This window comes from Convolutriloba macropyga, chromosome 9, assembly GCF_964194025.1.
Source record: "Convolutriloba macropyga chromosome 9, txConMacr16.3, whole genome shotgun sequence".
Taxonomy (NCBI): domain Eukaryota; kingdom Metazoa; phylum Xenacoelomorpha; order Acoela; family Convolutidae; genus Convolutriloba; species Convolutriloba macropyga.
Genome location: NC_134476.1, coordinates 45,922,683 through 45,941,129, shown reverse-complemented (window position 1 = coordinate 45,941,129; position 18,447 = coordinate 45,922,683). Strand labels below are relative to the sequence as shown.

The following is an 18,447-nucleotide window of genomic DNA, read 5'->3' as shown; positions in this document are numbered from 1 at the left end:
AAGCTCATTAACAACAAAAAACTGAAGATGCATTGAACAAAAGAGATCGATGCATTGAACAAAAGAGGAAGCTGGCGTTGATGGGTTTCGAGAAAGAAAAATTGCCAATCGTGCACAATGCCAATTTCAATGGACGTCTATTGGAAGCATCTGAGAAACGTAATATTTTATAAGGGACTGAAATACAAAAATCAACTCAACAAAGTTATCTATAGAATGGCTTCAGGAATCAGATCATTATGCGTAGTTCGTCCGCATAATTCACCGCAAATTTAACATCTCTTAGCAATTTTTAGCGGTGACACCTCGACCCGGGTGGTTCTACAAACTGCATTAGTGTTGTTCGAGATCATGGACAACAATAATTAGGATAATTATTACGATTACTAATTACAATATCATGATCAGACAATTGGATGGATAGACAAGATGAGGAACAACATCAATTAAAGAGGAATGGAGTTCAATTTATAGCTCATTTTGGTTACTGAGATGTGAAACAAAAGAAATTTTTAAGCATTTGTGAATTATTCAAATCTAATAACTGATGCGGTAGCGTCTGTTCAGTCACTGGAAAAATTTTCTGATTGTAAAAATTGCAAATTGAAACATCAGGAAAAAGTGAAACGATTTCATAAAAATGACTGCTGGAAAAGTTTTTTTTTTCAAAGAAACAAATATTTGAAGCCAATATTCTAGAGCCCATTCTTGGAGTTGATCAGATTGCAATTGTGCATCATTCATGATGAACAAAAGATCACAGTCGTAAGGAAAAACTATTTTTTGGTAGTCAATAACAATAAACTTTCAATCGTGACATTGCGCTACAGGACTGGTCGTGGATACAATAGACAATTGAGCCCAAATAAAAGATTCATAATTTCAAAGAATTTCTTTATCAAAATCTGAGTTTTCATGCACCCTTGAAGTTGTTAGAAAGTATCGCCAAAAAACAACAAAAAATGGTTGACAAAAAATTACATGACTCATAAATAAAAAAAAACCATGTTTTTATGGCGTTAAAGGCAAAGCAAATCCAGAAATTGCTAATAGTTACAAAGCTTCAAGCAATTCTGAGCGAAGAATGGCAAAAAAACTGCAGCTGAGCTTTCGAAGCATCTTTCAGCACTGCCCTACTTCAAAAGAACAACGAAAGTTTTTCCAAAAGATGACAACCTCCAACATACGATTGGAAAGAATGGACGAATTAGGGAAAGGCAGTCATCTCATTGAAAATGACAGAAAGATTTCCAATAAAATTAGTAATTGCGTTGTGAGTCTCCGTTTATACAAAACGAAAGAAGTTTCTCCAAATTTGTCTTCCCTGACATCAGATGGACCGGAACTTTTTTCGGACCAGTCGTCAGATTACAATTATATATTTTTTCTGATAATCAACTTAACCATAATTTGGACATATCGGTTGGTATAAGAGATTGGGCGCTGAAAGATAATAAACTGTCTATTGGAACCCAATTACAATTTGCCACCAATGAATGAGTGAACACAAAATTTTTTTCCAATGTTCTTATAACAGCCCAAGCAACCACAGTTTATAGGACAGTACACCGATTGGAAACAGAAAAATGTCGACACAAATCAGTCTCTTCAACTCTAGAAACAAATTTTGCCAATATTCTAGAGCCCATTCTTGGAGTTGATCAGATCGCAATTGTGCATCATTCATGATGAACAAAAGATCACAGGAGTAAGGAAAAACAATTTTTGGTAGTCAATAACAATAAACTTACGAGACCAAATTTCAATCGTGACATTGCGCTACAGGACTGGTCATGGATACAATAGACAATTGATCCCAAATAAAAGATTCATAATTTCAAAGAATTTCTTTAACATAATCTGAGTTTTCATGCACCCTTGAAGTTGTTAGAAAGTATCGCCAAAAACAACAAAAAATGGTTGACAAAAAATTACATGACTCATAAATGCAAAAAAACCATGTTTTTATTGCGTTAAAGGCAAAGCAAATCCAGAAATTTCTAATAGTTACAAAGCTTCAAGCAATTCTGAGCGAAGAATGACAAAAAAACTGCAGCTGAGTTTTCGAAGCATCTTTCAGCACTGCCCTACTTCAAAAGAACAATGGAAGTTTTTCCAAAAGATGACAACCTCCAACATACGATTGGAAAGAATGGACAAATTAGGGAAAGGCAGTCATCTCATTGAATATGACAGAAAGATTTCCAATAAAATTATTAATTGCGTTGTGAGTCTCCGTTTATACAAAACGAAAGAAGTTTCTCCAAATTTGTCTTCCCTGACATCAGATGGACCGGAACTTTTTTCAGACCAGTCGTCAGATTACAATTATATATTTTTTCTGATAATCAACCTAACCATAATTTGGACATATCGGTTTGTATAAGAGATTGGGCGCTGAAAGGTAATAAACTGTCTATTGGAACCCAATTACAATTTGCCACCAATGAATGAGAAAACACAAAAACTCTTTCCAATGTTCTTATAACAGCCCAAGCAACCACAGTTTATAGGATAGTACACCGATTGGAAACAGAAAAATGTCGACACAAATCAGTCACTTCAACTCTAGAAAACATTTTCAAGCGATTACGTCATAAACTTTCAATCCACTGCTTACATTTTAAAGATATAACAGAAAAAAATCATTGCGGATTTCAAACGCAAATGTTCTGTCTCGATGAAAACAATAGATGAAAAATGAACAAAAATTTAAGATATATATGGATTTGGAGAGAAGGCTAAAAATTTTATAAAACTTTTTGTGTGTGACAGAAAACAATGTGTTAAAATTGGGATTGTAAAAAAAGTTCTGGTTATAGTAATTCACTTTTTTTCTCAGGTAACTGTCTATGGGCTTTTTGATTTTTCGTGTCACCAATTTCAAGGAAAATATATTAACAAATTGTGATGTATTACAGTTGGCCGAGGATACAGCAAATTTATGTATAAAAGATGAAACTCATTAACAACAAAAACTGAAGATGCATAGAACAAAAGAGATCGATATATGAAACAAGACAGATTAAGTTGAATGAGAGGAAGCCGGCGTTGATGGGTTTCGAGAAAGAAAAATTGCCAATCGTGCACAATGCCAAGTTCAATGGACGGCTATTGGAAGCATCTGAGAAACGTAATATTTTATAAGGGACTGACATGCAAAAATCAACTCAACAAAGTTATCTATAGAATGGCTTCAGGAATCAGATCATTATGCGTTGTTCGTCGTCAGGTACCATTTAAAACAAGAGTGAACCTTTTCAAATCACTTGTAAAGACTCAATCAAATTTTTGCATAGTTTTTCTACTGTTTTTATCTATTATTCTATCACACAGAATCAACAGACAGATTACATCGGGCATGAAACGTTCCTTTCTGAAAACCAACTACAAAACTGTCAGAGATCTACTTTTAGAAATAAAACTTTTTCCGACAGAACTCCAAGAAACAAGAATATCGTTAAATAGTTTTAGCTTTTTTTGCAACAAACAGGAAACTGCTCTAATAAACATTTCAGAATCTTAGAAAAAGTGCAAAATATAGCAGAAAAATCTGCAAACAACATTTTCTTAGAGTCAATATGCATGGCAAGATGGAGTATTGGCCCAACTGTGCGTAACTTTATTCGAAAACGAAACTACCTCTTATTACAATTAAAACAAAAAACTCTAAAATTCATAAACACCAAATTTAGCCAAACTGTTATAGCTTAAATGCTTAAACGATACGAAATAGTTCCAATAGACTGAACCGTTACAGGATTCAAATAATTTAATTGAATTTATTAAAGAAAACCGAGCCTTAGTTTGTTATGAATTAGGAAGATGACAATGATGTGATTATTTAATCTCCAACATGCAACATTAACCATGTGGCTAGTATAGTTTACATTCAAATTTCAACAGCAGAAAAACGTGCAATTAAATGATTTCAGTAAACTGGGATGTTCGTTAGTTGCTCGGAAAAAAGTGCAGTGACTAGGTTTTCATTTTCGGCAAGGATTTGGAAAACGGGTTGAATAAAAGATGATGTTTAATCAACTTTTTGAAACCTGATTAATTTTTAGAAACCTCAGAACACCATAATACCCTATGTGCCTGACCAAATGAGTCTGATACCCTCTGTGTCAAGTGGGTTTGATCAGAGACGACTTTAGTACAGATGGTCTCTTAACCATCGATCGACCCAAAATAAAGGTGGTCTGATCATAGACTTGGCTTTGGCCGCTCACCTCAACTTCGTTATATGTGAAAATGTCCTGACCACTCCCCACTATTTCTAACACACCCTAGTTTAATCCACCACAAACAAGTTAAATAACCTGCTGCAGATAATTTTCGAAAAAAGCAGAGAATATCTGATTATTTTCACCCCGGTTCACATCCCTCGATTTGCGATATCTTGTCCTCATATCCCATCATAACTACATTCCATGTGCTTAGGAATAGGGAAAAAGCAGCATTTTTTAAAATTTGGTATGCTAAGAAATATATCCCTTTGCAGCAACTTTTCTTGAATATAAAAATTTCTTGAATATAAACTTTTCTTGAATATAAAAATATGAAAATGTTTTGCTGCTTATGATGTGCTTAAAATAGCATATGATTTAGGTTGTTGCTACATACGAAATATTTTATTTAATTACAATTGTTCACTTTGTCATATCTCACAGAAATAAGGAAGAAAAAGATTTATTGGAACTGCTCTGTGAGGAAAATATGGAAAGAGAGAGCGAAAGAGGGAGAGAGAGAGAGAGAGAGAGAGAAAACAAGAATATGGACAGTTTGGGGGCGTTCAACTACGGCTCTCACTGGATCTAATATAAAGTGCGTTGTCTTGCGTTCAAAAGCCACCCGTGATTTTTGTGGCGACTATCATCCATTTATTGCCAACTTAGATTCACAGCAAGAAGTTGCATAGCTGTCTCACCTCCCTTGAAATCAACAGATAGCAAGTAATTTGACTGCAAAAACTGTTGTAAACTTTTTCTGCTGAGTCTTGTAAAACATTATCTAGTGCAAAATCAAATAACAAGGTTAATAATAAAAAAAAATATTGGGACTGAAATGAATGTAACTCGAGTACTTGTATTCACTGTCTTTTGCTTCACAATTGTGGCCCAAGGTAAGTATAGATTTCGAAGGCTCAATTGAGCTATCAAATAGGCAAACTCGTTTCTTTTCTTTCTCTTTCTTTTTCATAGTAGTTTATGAGATTTGAAGAACAACAATGAGTGTCTGATTTTCAAATCGGTTAAATCTTTTTATATAGGACGAGTTTTAGGGGAAGTCAAGAGCAACACGAAAAATAATGTTTAGGTCAATGATCAAGTGTCCTAAACCGACAGAGAATTTAGATAGGTTCTCCGTCCGTTAAAAATAACAGAGAGAGAGAGAAAGAACGAGAGAGAGAAAGAAAATATATATATATATATATATATATATATATAGAGAGAGAGAGAGAGAGAGAGACAGAAGAAAAAGAGATCATGGACGGTTGTGGGCGTCCAACTACGCCTCTGACTGGATCTAATATAAAAAATTGTGTTGCGTTCAAGAGATACCCGTGAATTTTGTGGCGACCATCATGTATTGATTGGCAACTTAGATTCACAGCAAGAAATTCCATAGCTGTCTTCCCTCTCTTGACTTGAATTTGACAGATAGCAAATAATTTGACTACAAAAACTGTTGTAAACTCTTTCTGCTGAGTGTTGTGAAACTTTATCTAATTGAAAATCAAGTATCAAGCTTAAAAATAAAAAAAAGATAACAAGTTGAAATGAATGTAAATCGATTAATTGTATTCACTGTCTTTTTGTTCACAATTGCGAACCAGGGTAAGTTTAGCTTTCAAATGCTCAGTTCAGCTATCAAAAAAGCAAACTTGTTGTTGTTTTACCTCTTCTTTTTTCATAGTTTTTGAGATTTGAAGAAGAACGATGGTGGCCGGATTTTGTAATTGGTGAATTTTACTTTTTCAGGACGATTTTTAGAGGAAGTCAAGAGCAAAACGGTAAAAGTGTTTAGGTCAATAATCAAAACTCCTAAACCGACAGAGAATTTAGATAGATTTTTTATATAAATTTAACAGTGAGAGAGGGAGAGAGAGGGGGAGAGGGAGGAAGGGAGAGAGAGAGAGAGAGAGAGAGAGAGAGAGAGAGAAAGGGAGAAGAGAGAGAGACAGGATATGGGTGGTTATGGGCGTCTAACTACGCATCTGAAAATATATGTACTTCCTGTTGTATTCATGCGCGACCCTCGACTTTTAGCGACTATTAGGCTTTGTTTTGAACTTAGACTAACAGCAGGAAGTGACAAAGTTAACTTCTTCTTTTGAATGCAACTGATGACAGATAATTTGACTGCATAAACTGTTGCAAAATTTTTCTGCTTAGTGTTGTGAACCATTATCTAATCTAAAATCAAACAGCAAGAGTAATCAATGTCGTTTGCTTCACAAGTGTAATTCAGGCTAAGTATAGCTTTCAAACAATTAATTAAACTATCAAATTAGCAATTTCATAGCGTTCTGACAAACAAATAAGGCAATTCTAACATAAAAATTTTTCTTCAAAAAATAAAAATACATGCCTAAAAACTGGACAAAAACAAAACTTTTGTCGCATTATGATTCTGATGAAAGTTATTACACTCGCTTTTTAAGAAAATGGCAGTCCCTACCCGACAAACTAAATTGAATAGAATCATGTTTATCATTGCTGCAAGATTAAAAAATTACTTTAAGCTTTCGAACTTGCATTTTTTTTCTTTATTTACCAAAAACAAAACTGAGGTGGAGAATGGGTCGTTAGCATGTAAGGCACGGCCGGTTCTTACGTTCATGCATCCTGCACATTCTTACGAGACTATAGATCGCTATAATTTTTTTTTCAATTATACGCAAAATATTTTTTCAAAGAGGTTCTCAACTGATTGATTAAATATTTGACAATAACTTTGAGTTTTGATAACTGTAAACGTGTTTGATGCGTTAAAATTAAACCGATATAAAAACAGTGAACAAGTCATAAAATTAACTTTCATGTGATGTGAATAAAAGTAAAAATATATCATGTGGAATTTCAGTGACGATAGTAAAATAATTCCCAGCATCCAATATACGAAATTTAAGATTTTAAGCTTGGGTAGGGCATTAAAGTTAATCACATATCAAAACTGTAAAAGAAAATCATGTAATAGTATTGTATTTCAATTTGATATGAAAAAAAAATAAAACATCTAAATTGGGAATCAGTCAAAAAAAATTTCCCTGAGCTAAGAAAAATAGTTTCATCTTCCAGCATTTTTTTTCGATGTTTTTTGTCAGAGTTCTGTTGTTCAAAGGAACAGAATTTTATAGATCGACAGTGAACCGCAAAGTCTATGAAAAAAAGAACAAAAAGATTACAAGACACCTCACCGAATTGCTACAAAAACATTTGATTTGCAGGTTCTTACAAATGTATGCGGCGTTTTCTGAGCTCCTACAGTTGATTCTTCTATGTAGCAAATTCTTAATTGTTAATTGCAAAACGTCTATGCTCCAACAGACTTCTGATGAAATCATCGCTTTTTGTAAATAGTTCAAATTTACATAACAGAGTTCAAAGTCCTCGACAGAAACCTCCGATCAGGTTATAGTGAGTTCTATTTGAATTCAAAATTTTCTTGTGCTTCCCATACGATCGAACCCACCACTAATTATCCTAAAAAGAAATCGTTACCGATCAAAAACAATTCCTATCATTGTCTAAGTTTTGTGGGACCCTGTAGAACCCGTGTTGAGGACAACGAATACAAAACGACAATCTGACAAAAATTTGATTTTTAAAATCAACTTGAGACTTTCTCCGACAATTTTATTACCATTTTATTTATAATTTGTTTTGTTTTTGTTTGGAGATAGAGTTTGAGCCTATTTTTTTTGCTAGATCACCGCTCATTTCTCCTATAGCTGTTTGTTTGTAACTCCGCCGTAGCCGGTCCCCAGCCCGGATGAGAAAGGACGAGGGAAACACACCCAGATCATACTGGAAGATCTCGAAAAAGTTGATTTGTAAATCAACTTGAGACTTTTTCCGAAAATTTTATTGCCATTTCATATATAATTTGCAGTTTTGCTATATGTTATAATTTGCTGTTTAGCTATATGTTATAATTTGTTTTGTTTTGTTTTGTTTGTGTCTTTGGTTTTACTCGGAGAGAGTCTTAGAGCGCGGATTTTTACCGTTTGCTCGGACTCAGTTCTCCTATGTTTGTGTTTGTAACTCCGCCGTAGCCAGTCCCCAGCCCGGTTGAGAGAAGGAGGAGGGGAACACACCCAAAACATACTGGAAAATCTCAAAAAGTTGTTCGTTAGTTCAACTTTAGATTTTTTCCGACAATTTTACTGCCGTTTTATATGATATTCCACATGTAAGAAACGACAAAAAAACGACGAAAAAGCGACGATTTTTATGTAAGACCCGACGAAAAAACGACGAAAACGACGAAAAAAAGCGATCAGTTCTTACAAAAAAATAACGATGAAAAAACGATCATTTCTTACATAAAAATAACGAAGAAATAACGAACAAAACGACGATTACCACGTAAGGGCTTTGATGATTTTTGTCTAAGGAAAATGATCAAAAAACGACGATTTCTTACAAGTGAAAAACGAAATTCCTCAACACGGGGAGCACATTGACCGGACATTTTTGATCGCAAATTTTTTTTTACCAAAATGCCTAATTCAGATTAAGAATGAGGGTGTAAGGCTAAATATTAAAGCACTTGAACACCTAAGGGTGTAGAAACGTACAAAATCTGAGTACAATGGACATGATTGCTAGTGTATAGTATATTGGACTACACGTGGCTATGAAAAAATTATTGCACTGTCTCCTTCACCTATTAGATTGTCCTCAGAAAAAAGCAATCACGCTTTGCAATTACCGGAAGGAGTAAATTTCGAAAGAATATCTTTATAGACACTTTATAAATATTCGAAGCTATATTGATCTGGTTACTTCTTCTACCACTTCAAAAATTTTTCTGATGTGACTTGAAAGAACTCTTAATAGCCACAAGGTTGAACCTTCTGATAAAATTCTTGTGCGTTAGGAGCTACCTCTGTATGTTTTATAAAATTTCGTAAGTTATAGGAATATAACAATTCACACTAAATTGGACTCAGCTCAGACTTTACCTGACCATCGTGAACTGATGGAACAGGAACCGATTTGTTCTGTGACCTTGACATGGGAAGTGAATAAAAATCAGTTCAATGTTTTAGTTTCCCAAGCTGTTCCCGGAGGACAAGGCCAATATTTTAAAGAGAAGCAAAGGGTGAAACGAGACGGCCATTTTGATGGGGGGAATCCTGGCCGAGTACAGAGCCCGTCTGTCGGAACAAATCCTGGGCCGTGAAATTCAAAATTGAATAACATTGACACGAGGATATTGTAGTGGACATTTGTATGAAGAGACAACAACAAAACAACACAAATCAGAGAAGAATGAATGATTTTTGGTGCTGGAGAATTATAATTACGTATAAAAATACATTTATCAGCGTTAAGTTGGCGTGGTATACCTTGAAAAACGCGAAATATGGCACATCTCCAGTTGATTTAAGTGCGAATATTGGTCTGGAACTCTCCTAGTGTTTTTCGAAATAATTTTGTCGTTCATGTGCGTTACTGTTAAATTTTACCGAGTCTGCATCAATTGCCGGATATCCTCGTAACTTCCCACGAATGTTGATAACATCAAATGTAAATCACATGCCCATGCATCACAAGCATAATTCGATTGAATAAGACATCAGGATTAATGAGTTCTAGTGAGAACTTTGGTGAGATTCCGTACTTCAGGGAAAATGTCACCATTCTTAGAAATTCCTAAAAGTCTCATTGGAAACTCTGTTGTTCCCTAATTTTCAACTAATTGGCAACGGTTGCGGAAAAAACACCACTTCATTTGAGATAGGAAATAAACCCCCACGGAAAGAAGATTTGATAACATATTGGATACAAAGTGTCGAATAATCAATTGAAAACTGGTAGAACCAAATTGCAATGATGAGCTTTTCTTTCATGTGGTCGCTTACCTTTTGGCCTATAGAGTGTCACCGCTGCAGCTGCAGCTGTCTTCTCAGTTGGGGGAGGGGGAGGATTGTTCAGTCGCATTACTTCTGACAGATGGTGATCAGAACCTGCACCACCCACACCACCACCCAATGCTTAAAATATATTATTACTTCAGTCAGTAAAATTACAATCAGTCTTAAATTGAGTTAAAACTAATGCAGGTTTGTGAAAGGAGAATGTTATGAATCACTGGTATGCTATGTTTCGGTTAATTTATGCCCTGAAGAGAAAGAAATTCAATTTAAAAAATATCAAAACAGAGTCGTTGGCTGCATTTTAAGATTGGAACATGAATAGATCTGACTTTATTTCACACAATGGGAGAACAACTTTACTTAAGCATTTTTCTAAATTGTTTTATTTAGAAAAATGCTTAAGTAAAGTTGTTCTCCCATGGACTTCAGCATTTTCAAATCCTCCCAAATTCAAAAGAGAAGTCAAAAAACATCTACTTGATTTAGCTAAAAAGAATTTTAATTACAAATCGTACCCATATGGATGGACAGTGTTTGAGGGAAATCAAATTCAAGCCCCGTTAGGGACTTACTAATCTTGGTGAAACCACGTTTAATGAAATTCATTATTATTATTATTAATATTATTATTATTATTATTATTATTATTATTATTATTATTATTATTATTATTATTATTATTATTATTATTATTATTATTATCATCATTATTATTATTATTATTAATATTATTAATATTTTTATTATTATTATTATTATTATTATTATATTATTATTATTATTTTTATTATTATTATTTTTAATATTATTATTATTATTATTATTGTTATTATTATTATTATTATTATTATTATTATTATTATTATTATTATTATTATTATTAATATTATTATTATTATTATTATTATTATTATTGTTATTGTTATTATTATTTATATTTTTATTATTATTATTATTATTATTATATTATTATTATTATTTTTATTATTATTATTATTATATTATTATTATTATTATTATTATTATTATTATTATTGTTATTATTATTATTATTAATATTATTATTATTATTATTATTATTTTTATTATTATTATTATTATATTATTATTATTATTATTATTATTATTATTATTGTTATTGTTATTATTATTAATATTATTATTATTATTATTATTATTATTATTATTATTATTATTATATTTTTATTATTATTATTATTATTATTATTATTATTAATATTTTTTTTATTATTATTATTATTATTATTATTATTATTATTATTATCATCATTATTATTATTATTATTAATATTATTAATATTATTATTATTATTATTGTTATTATTATATTATTATTACTATTATTTTTATTATTATTATTTTTAATATTATTATTATTATTATTGTTATTATTATTATTATTATTATTATTATTATTAAAATTATTATTATTATTATTATATTATTATTATTATTATTATTATTATTATTATTATTATTGTTATTATTATTATTATTATTATTATTATTACTGTTATTATTATTATTATTATTATTATTATTATTATTATTATTATTATTATTATTATTATTATTATTATTATTATTATTATTATTATTATTATTATTATTATTATTATTATTATTATTATTAATATTATTATCATCATCATTATTATTATTATTATTATTATTATTATTATTATTATTATATTATTAATATTTTTATTTTTATTATTATTATTTTTAATATTATTATTATTATTATTATTATTATTATTATTATTATTGTTATTGTTATTATTATTAATATTTTTATTATTATTATTATTATTATTATTATTATTATTATTATTATTATTATTATTATTATTATTATATCAAATGTACAAAAATCATTTTGCAGGAAAAGCGTTTGATATTATGTTTAATCAAAACTCAAAAGCCAATGCGAATTTCCAGGTCAAAAGGATATTTTTCTAATACTACTATCCATTACAGATGCTACATGAAATCATTAAGACAAAAAAGATAATGATTTACCAACAGTTGGTCAAGTATTGTATAATAATGATACATAAATTTGTGAAGGAAGTAAAAACCATATGCCATCTCAATTGATTCTAGCAACAAAAATTGAATAAGAGTTAAAAAAAACGTGGAGCTAGAAATTATTTATTTGCAAAGTTTCGACAAACTCGTCAAAATTTTTCTGGTTAATATGAAAATGTACAGAAACAAAGTTTTTCATATGTTGGCATTTTTCTATTTGAGGAAATTCAGTTTAATTATATGTCCGCTACAGAAACCCAACTCGAAACAAAGCGGTATGCTTCCGCTTTTCAAATGCTTAAGCCTTCAAAACCACTTTACACTCTCTTCTAAAGCTATTTAGATTAAGTTGTAGTGACTACCAAGGACAACTTTACAAAAATGTAAAATATATGGCTGCACTTGGCTACCAGAAAGGACAAATTTTGCCTACAACAGAGAATAAAAATCTTCATAAAATCAGTTGTATTCGGCACTGTTTGTCCATCTAATATTCTGTTGTAAAAAAAACGAGATCTAAAAGAACTAACTTATACTTCGGTGCAAAACCTACGTTGTTTAGTACGTTTATTTAATTATCAGAATCAGAGATTTTCCATTCGCCTTATACTTTTTGAGGCATCCTCTTTGCAGTGGTCTCAGATTGGTATGCCGCCAAAATTCTAAATCATGTTGAAGCTTCGTGATCAAATTTCTGTTCATACCACTTATAAAACTTTATTGTTCCGACCCCTCTAGTGGGGGGAGGAAATATATACTCGAAACGGTTTTTTTTCTTCAGTCATTTTTCTCCGATCGATATATTCATTGTACAGGATTGTGAGTGGTATCATTAGAAAACTTGTCAAGCATAGAGTTTCAAAATAAAAAGATTTTTTTTAAAAAAATTTGTTTCTTCCGAGGAGAAACGTAGATTTATAATTCTGTTAACGATAGCCTAACTTCCGTTGTTTTGTTCACATTTTTCGTAATTTTTTCTTATAATTGATCGATCATTGTTAAAATATGATAAATTTGTTGAAAATAGTCCAATTAGTTTTACGTTTATGATAGAAGAGAACTGAGAAACTCTTTGAACCAACTGTTGTGGCAAAATTTTTAGCTAGATTTTTGAAAAAGCAGCAAATTTACTTTTCTTTCCATAAAAGTTGGCATGAAAGATGCCGATGTGGCCCTCTCGTTCCCCTTTGACCGGTGGCGCAGATATAAAAACTGATATGGTAGTCTTTCTATGCATAGATATGGGCTAATTGCTTTCATGACAAGGAATTTGTTTATTTTTTAAAGTGTGAACATATTTTCTTACTGTGCTTTTTTGTTTTCTGTCTACTTGTTAACTTTTCTCAAAAAATAAAGAACACTATTTATTTTCTGAAGAAATGCAGATTTTTTGGTTGAGTTTATTTTTTTATCAGATGCTATTATGATTTTTTCAATAAGTTTTAAAGAAAAATTGAATATACATTGAATGTTGATCGTAATTAATGCCGGATGATTTTTTATGTTGTTTTCGTTGTCTCTTGCTCTCCATAAGAACAAGATTGTCTCCTACACTCCATTTCGGCCCTCTAGTGAGTTTTTTTCCATTTGTATAGTGCTAAGAGCTTACTTGATTTTTTAAATGGATTCACCAACTACTTTCGAACGAGTGATTTTTTTAAATGTTTTTTATCTCTTCTTCTTTTAATGCATAATTATATCAAAAACGTGGTTGGAAGGGGTTTTGACCAATAACTTTTACATTTGTGATAAAAAAAGAGCTGCGAAACCGTCCGAACCAACTCTTGTGGCCAAATTTTCAGCTAAATTTTTGAAAACGCAGCAATTTTTTTCCATAAAAGTTGGCATTAAATTTGGCCAGCCTTTTCCTTATAACCGGTGTTGCAGATGTAAAAACTGCTATGGTAATCTTTGTATATTTAGATTTGGGCTATTTTTTTATCCAGTTTCCAAGATGAGATCCTGGAAATAACATATTTGTGGTCTTTCGCAAATTTTAAACTATAATCATTTCAATGCATAAATTATATTTGATATAAAAAAGTTTTCTTTAGCCTAAGGAACTGCTACTCAACCCTATTGAAAAACGGCGTTTCTAAAAATCACGCTGAGATAGCAAGAGCAGTTTTGGTCTCATCTTTGATTTATGCAATTAAAAGTTATTCGGATTATATTTTGATTCTACCCTATTTGAATTATTTTTTTCTTCTTTATACCAATTGCAAATAGAGTTTTATTTCATTTAAAGGTTCAATTATTAACTCATTGTGTGTTTCAAAAAACTGAATGAACCAATATTGTGTTTTAGCAGTAAAGCTCATGGTTTTTCTGGCTCCGACAAATTCTTTTCGTGAAATTTTGATAGGTTCTTGCGATTTGTCAGAATTTGATTTTCATTTGTAGTTTTCTGACTTAGTCTAATTAATCAAATTTCTAATTTGGTATGTTGAGAGCGGTTAAATATTTCATCTAATGCACCTAGTTTATAAATATTGGTGTTTTGTTAACATTCGGTTTCTTTCGACAAGTATCAAAAAATCATACATTTTTGATGTAATGTCTTTATTGTCAATTTAGCTAAATCGGTAACATTTGAAACTTTTCTTATGAATAGACAGCAAGAGCATCACCACTTTGTGTGTCTTTAAAGTACAATTGTTGGATTGTAATGAGTCAAGTCTTTTTCGTGAAACACTTTTCTGCTTTTTGTGTTTTTATGTTTTTACAGACCACAATGATTTTAAATTGAACTTTATAGGTTTACAAGTTTAAAATACGCGAATGTTGATCGTAATTAATGCCGGATGATTTTTTATGTTGTTTTCGTTGTCTCTTGCTCTCCATAAGAACAAGATTGTCTCCTACACTCCATTTCGGCCCTCTAGTGAGTTTTTTTCCATTTGTATAGTGCTAAGAGCTTACTTGATTTTTTAAATGGATTCACCAACTACTTTCGAACGAGTGATTTTTTTAAATGTTTTTTATCTCTTCTTCTTTTAATGCATAATTATATCAAAAACGTGGTTGGAAGGGGTTTTGACCAATAACTTTTACATTTGTGATAAAAAAGAGCTGCGAAACCGTCCGAACCAACTCTTGTGGCCAAATTTTCAGCTAAATTTTTGAAAACGCAGCAATTTTTTTCCATGAAAGTTGGCATTAAATTTGGCCAGCCTTTTCCTTATAACCGGTGTTGCAGATGTAAAAACTGCTATGGTAATCTTTGTATATTTAGATTTGGGCTATTTTTTTATCCAGTTTCCAAGATGAGATCCTGGAAATAACATATTTGTGGTCTTTCGCAAATTTTAAACTATAATCATTTAAATGCATAAATTATATTTGATATAAAAAAGTTTTCTTTAGCCTAAGGAACTGCTACTCAACCCTATTGAAAAACGGCGTTTCTAAAAATCACGCTGAGATAGCAAGAGCAGTTTTGGTCTCATCTTTGATTTATGCAATTAAAAGTTATTCGGATTATATTTTGATTCTACCCTATTTGAATTATTTTTTTCTTTTTTATACCAATTGCAAATAGAGTTTTATTTCATTTAAAGGTTCAATTATTAACTCATTGTGTGTTTCAAAAAACTGAATGAACCAATATTGTGTTTTAGCAGTAAAGCTCATGGTTTTTCTGGCTCCGACAAATTCCTTTCGTGAAATTTTGATAGGTTCTTGCGATTTGTCAGAATTTGATTTTCATTTGTAGTTTTCTGACTTAGTCTAATTAATCAAATTTCTAATTTGGTATGTTGAGAGCGGTTAAATATTTCATCTAATGCACCTAGTTTATAAATATTGGTGTTTTGTTAACATTCGGTTTCTTTCGACAAGTATCAAAAAATCATACATTTTTGATGTAATGTCTTTATTGTCAATTTAGCTAAATCGGTAACATTTGAAACTTTTCTTATGAATAGACAGCAAGAGCATCACCACTTTGTGTGTCTTTAAAGTACAATTGTTGGATTGTAATGAGTCAAGTCTTTTTCATGAAACACTTTTCTGCTTTTTGTGTTTTTATGTTTTTACAGACCACAATGATTTTAAATTGAACTTTATAGGTTTACAAGTTTAAAAAACGCGCAAGGGAGTCTAATGAAGGAAGATTAATAGTAATTTCAGCAAAAAGTGTATGGTTTTTTGGCTTCAGCACCATTTGTAAAAAATGGTTCGTGAAATTTTGAGTTTTGCTTTATTCAGTATTAATATTTAGTCTTTTGACTTAGTCTCAAGAACGACCTCTACATTTAGTTTTCTGGAAAGTACCAGGTTAATCTGTCTATATCTATAGTTGAAAGCTTAAGTTTGTTATGTATTAGTTTTTCAAAAAATAGAAGCATATTGAGCTCTGCCCTTTCAGTTTTACTTCTGCATTTTCTCAGCGAAGTTTCAGCAAATGGTGAGGTCGCCTTTTTAAGGGAAGCTTAGTGTAGTCTTTATTATTTTTTGATATTTAAAATATTGTTTTCTAAGCGTTGATACTATGTTTTGAGGTTCTGCATTGCTGTCTTCTCCGATATTCACATTAGCGGCATAATAATAAAAACTTTATGTCAAACTAAGCGCGTTGAAATAAGGCGCAACTGATTACATTCAAGTTTTTATGTTATAGATTCACGCCATCTCCTCCCACAATTGCAACTGACTTTTTGATTTTTGACTGTTAACTTTTTTAGTTGTCTGACATTTTGGATAATGAAAGTCTCTTTGGTTTTGTATGAAGGTATAAATAATAAGGTGAACGATTGCAGTTAATAGCTAATTGCTTTTACGACATTGAATTTGTTTTTCTTTATAGATTTGAAGTTTTTCTTGCTTTGCTCTTTTATATTCTGTCTACTTAATTATTATCATCAAAAAAGACAGAACCCCGCTTAATTTCTGATAAAATGCAGGTCATTTGGTTATTATCGGATGCTATTTTGATTTTTTCGTTAAGTTTTTCAACAAAATTGTTTCGACATTGAGTTTTGGTCAAAAGTAATGCTTGTTGATTTTATTTATTGTCTTTGTTGTCTCTTACTCTCAAAATGGGAGGTTTCATTAGCCCTCTAAAAAGTTTTGTTTCATTTGTATAATGCTTAGAGCTTTCCGGATTTGTTAAAGGGATTCACCATTTACTTTCGAACATGTAATTTTTCGGAATTTTTTCTATCTCTTACTCATTTGTTGCACAATTAAGGCAAAACCATGGTTGAGAGGGGTTGGAACATTATGCGCAAACGCACATTACGGAGCCTCCTTGTGCTGAATTTTTTTTCCGGAGTCAGAGCCTGTCAATGATATGGCTCATTTGAGTACACTCTTTTTTAGTTTTAGATCAGTATCGCTATCTAATGGAAAAGCTTATTTGAAAATTTGGACATGGTTCCAACTTGGGCACATAAACTGGCGAATAAACGATTAGAGTTTGTTTTGCTGCTTTAGTCATATGCACTTGAAATTCGTTATGTATGCACTGAAATTATATGAGTTCTCGCTCTATGAAATTTTCCATAGCTAATTAGTTTTGAGAGAAATGCACTCTCATTTTATTTTTTGACAAGAGAACCATTATGATAAGTGGGATTCAGTTGCAGAACATTTTTATGAGTTTCAACAAGTTCCACAAGACCTAATTTTACAAGGTTTAGCAACACATTTTTATAAGCATTTAATAAACAAAAACCTTATGTCAATTCATTCCAATGGAAAAAGAAAAGTCCGCTGGAAAAAAGAATTATTCCAGTTTTTTTGGACCAAAGAATGAATTTGGAAAAAAGAAAATAGACAAAATAAATTACTTCTCCTGTTGAGTTAAAACAGAACTGTGCCAAATTTAATTATTGCTCTTAGTTGAGTTATTTTGATTTATGGGATGCTTTGAGTAACTTACAGTCTTGGAAATAACAAAAAGATTTTGCGCCACTTAGATTTAAAAAATCTTTTTCTAATATCTTCTAGATTACATATCCTGATATCAGATTTCTTTAAAAAGACAAAAAATAACATAATCTGTCTTTCATCAATATAATTTGTGAATCTCAAAATGACATCAACGCTTAGAAAATCAGTCAACAAGCGCTCCAGAAATTGGAAAAAAAGTACAGCCAGTCCTTTTTCTCAAACTACACTTTTCAAAGCAATAGCAATTATTATTTCGACTGCTGGTTTTAAAAACAAAAATAATTCGTCCAGTGTACTATTGAATTGATATTCAAATAATATTCAAACGTATCAAGAACTGCAAACTTCATAATCAAAAAGAAAAAAACAACTAAAATTCGACTTTAGGC

General features: G+C 31.0%; 1 protein-coding gene across 1 annotated transcript in view; it reads right to left on the bottom strand.

Moving 5' to 3' along the window:
* The window catches only part of LOC142345412 (uncharacterized), a 127,488-nt gene that overhangs the window by 107,402 nt on the left and 1,639 nt on the right, over positions 1–18,447 (bottom strand). The window contains exon 2 of the mRNA XM_075397459.1: positions 10,097–10,228. Within this exon, the coding sequence (XP_075253574.1) occupies positions 10,097–10,228 (132 nt within the window). The remainder of the gene's footprint in view (positions 1–10,096; positions 10,229–18,447) is intronic.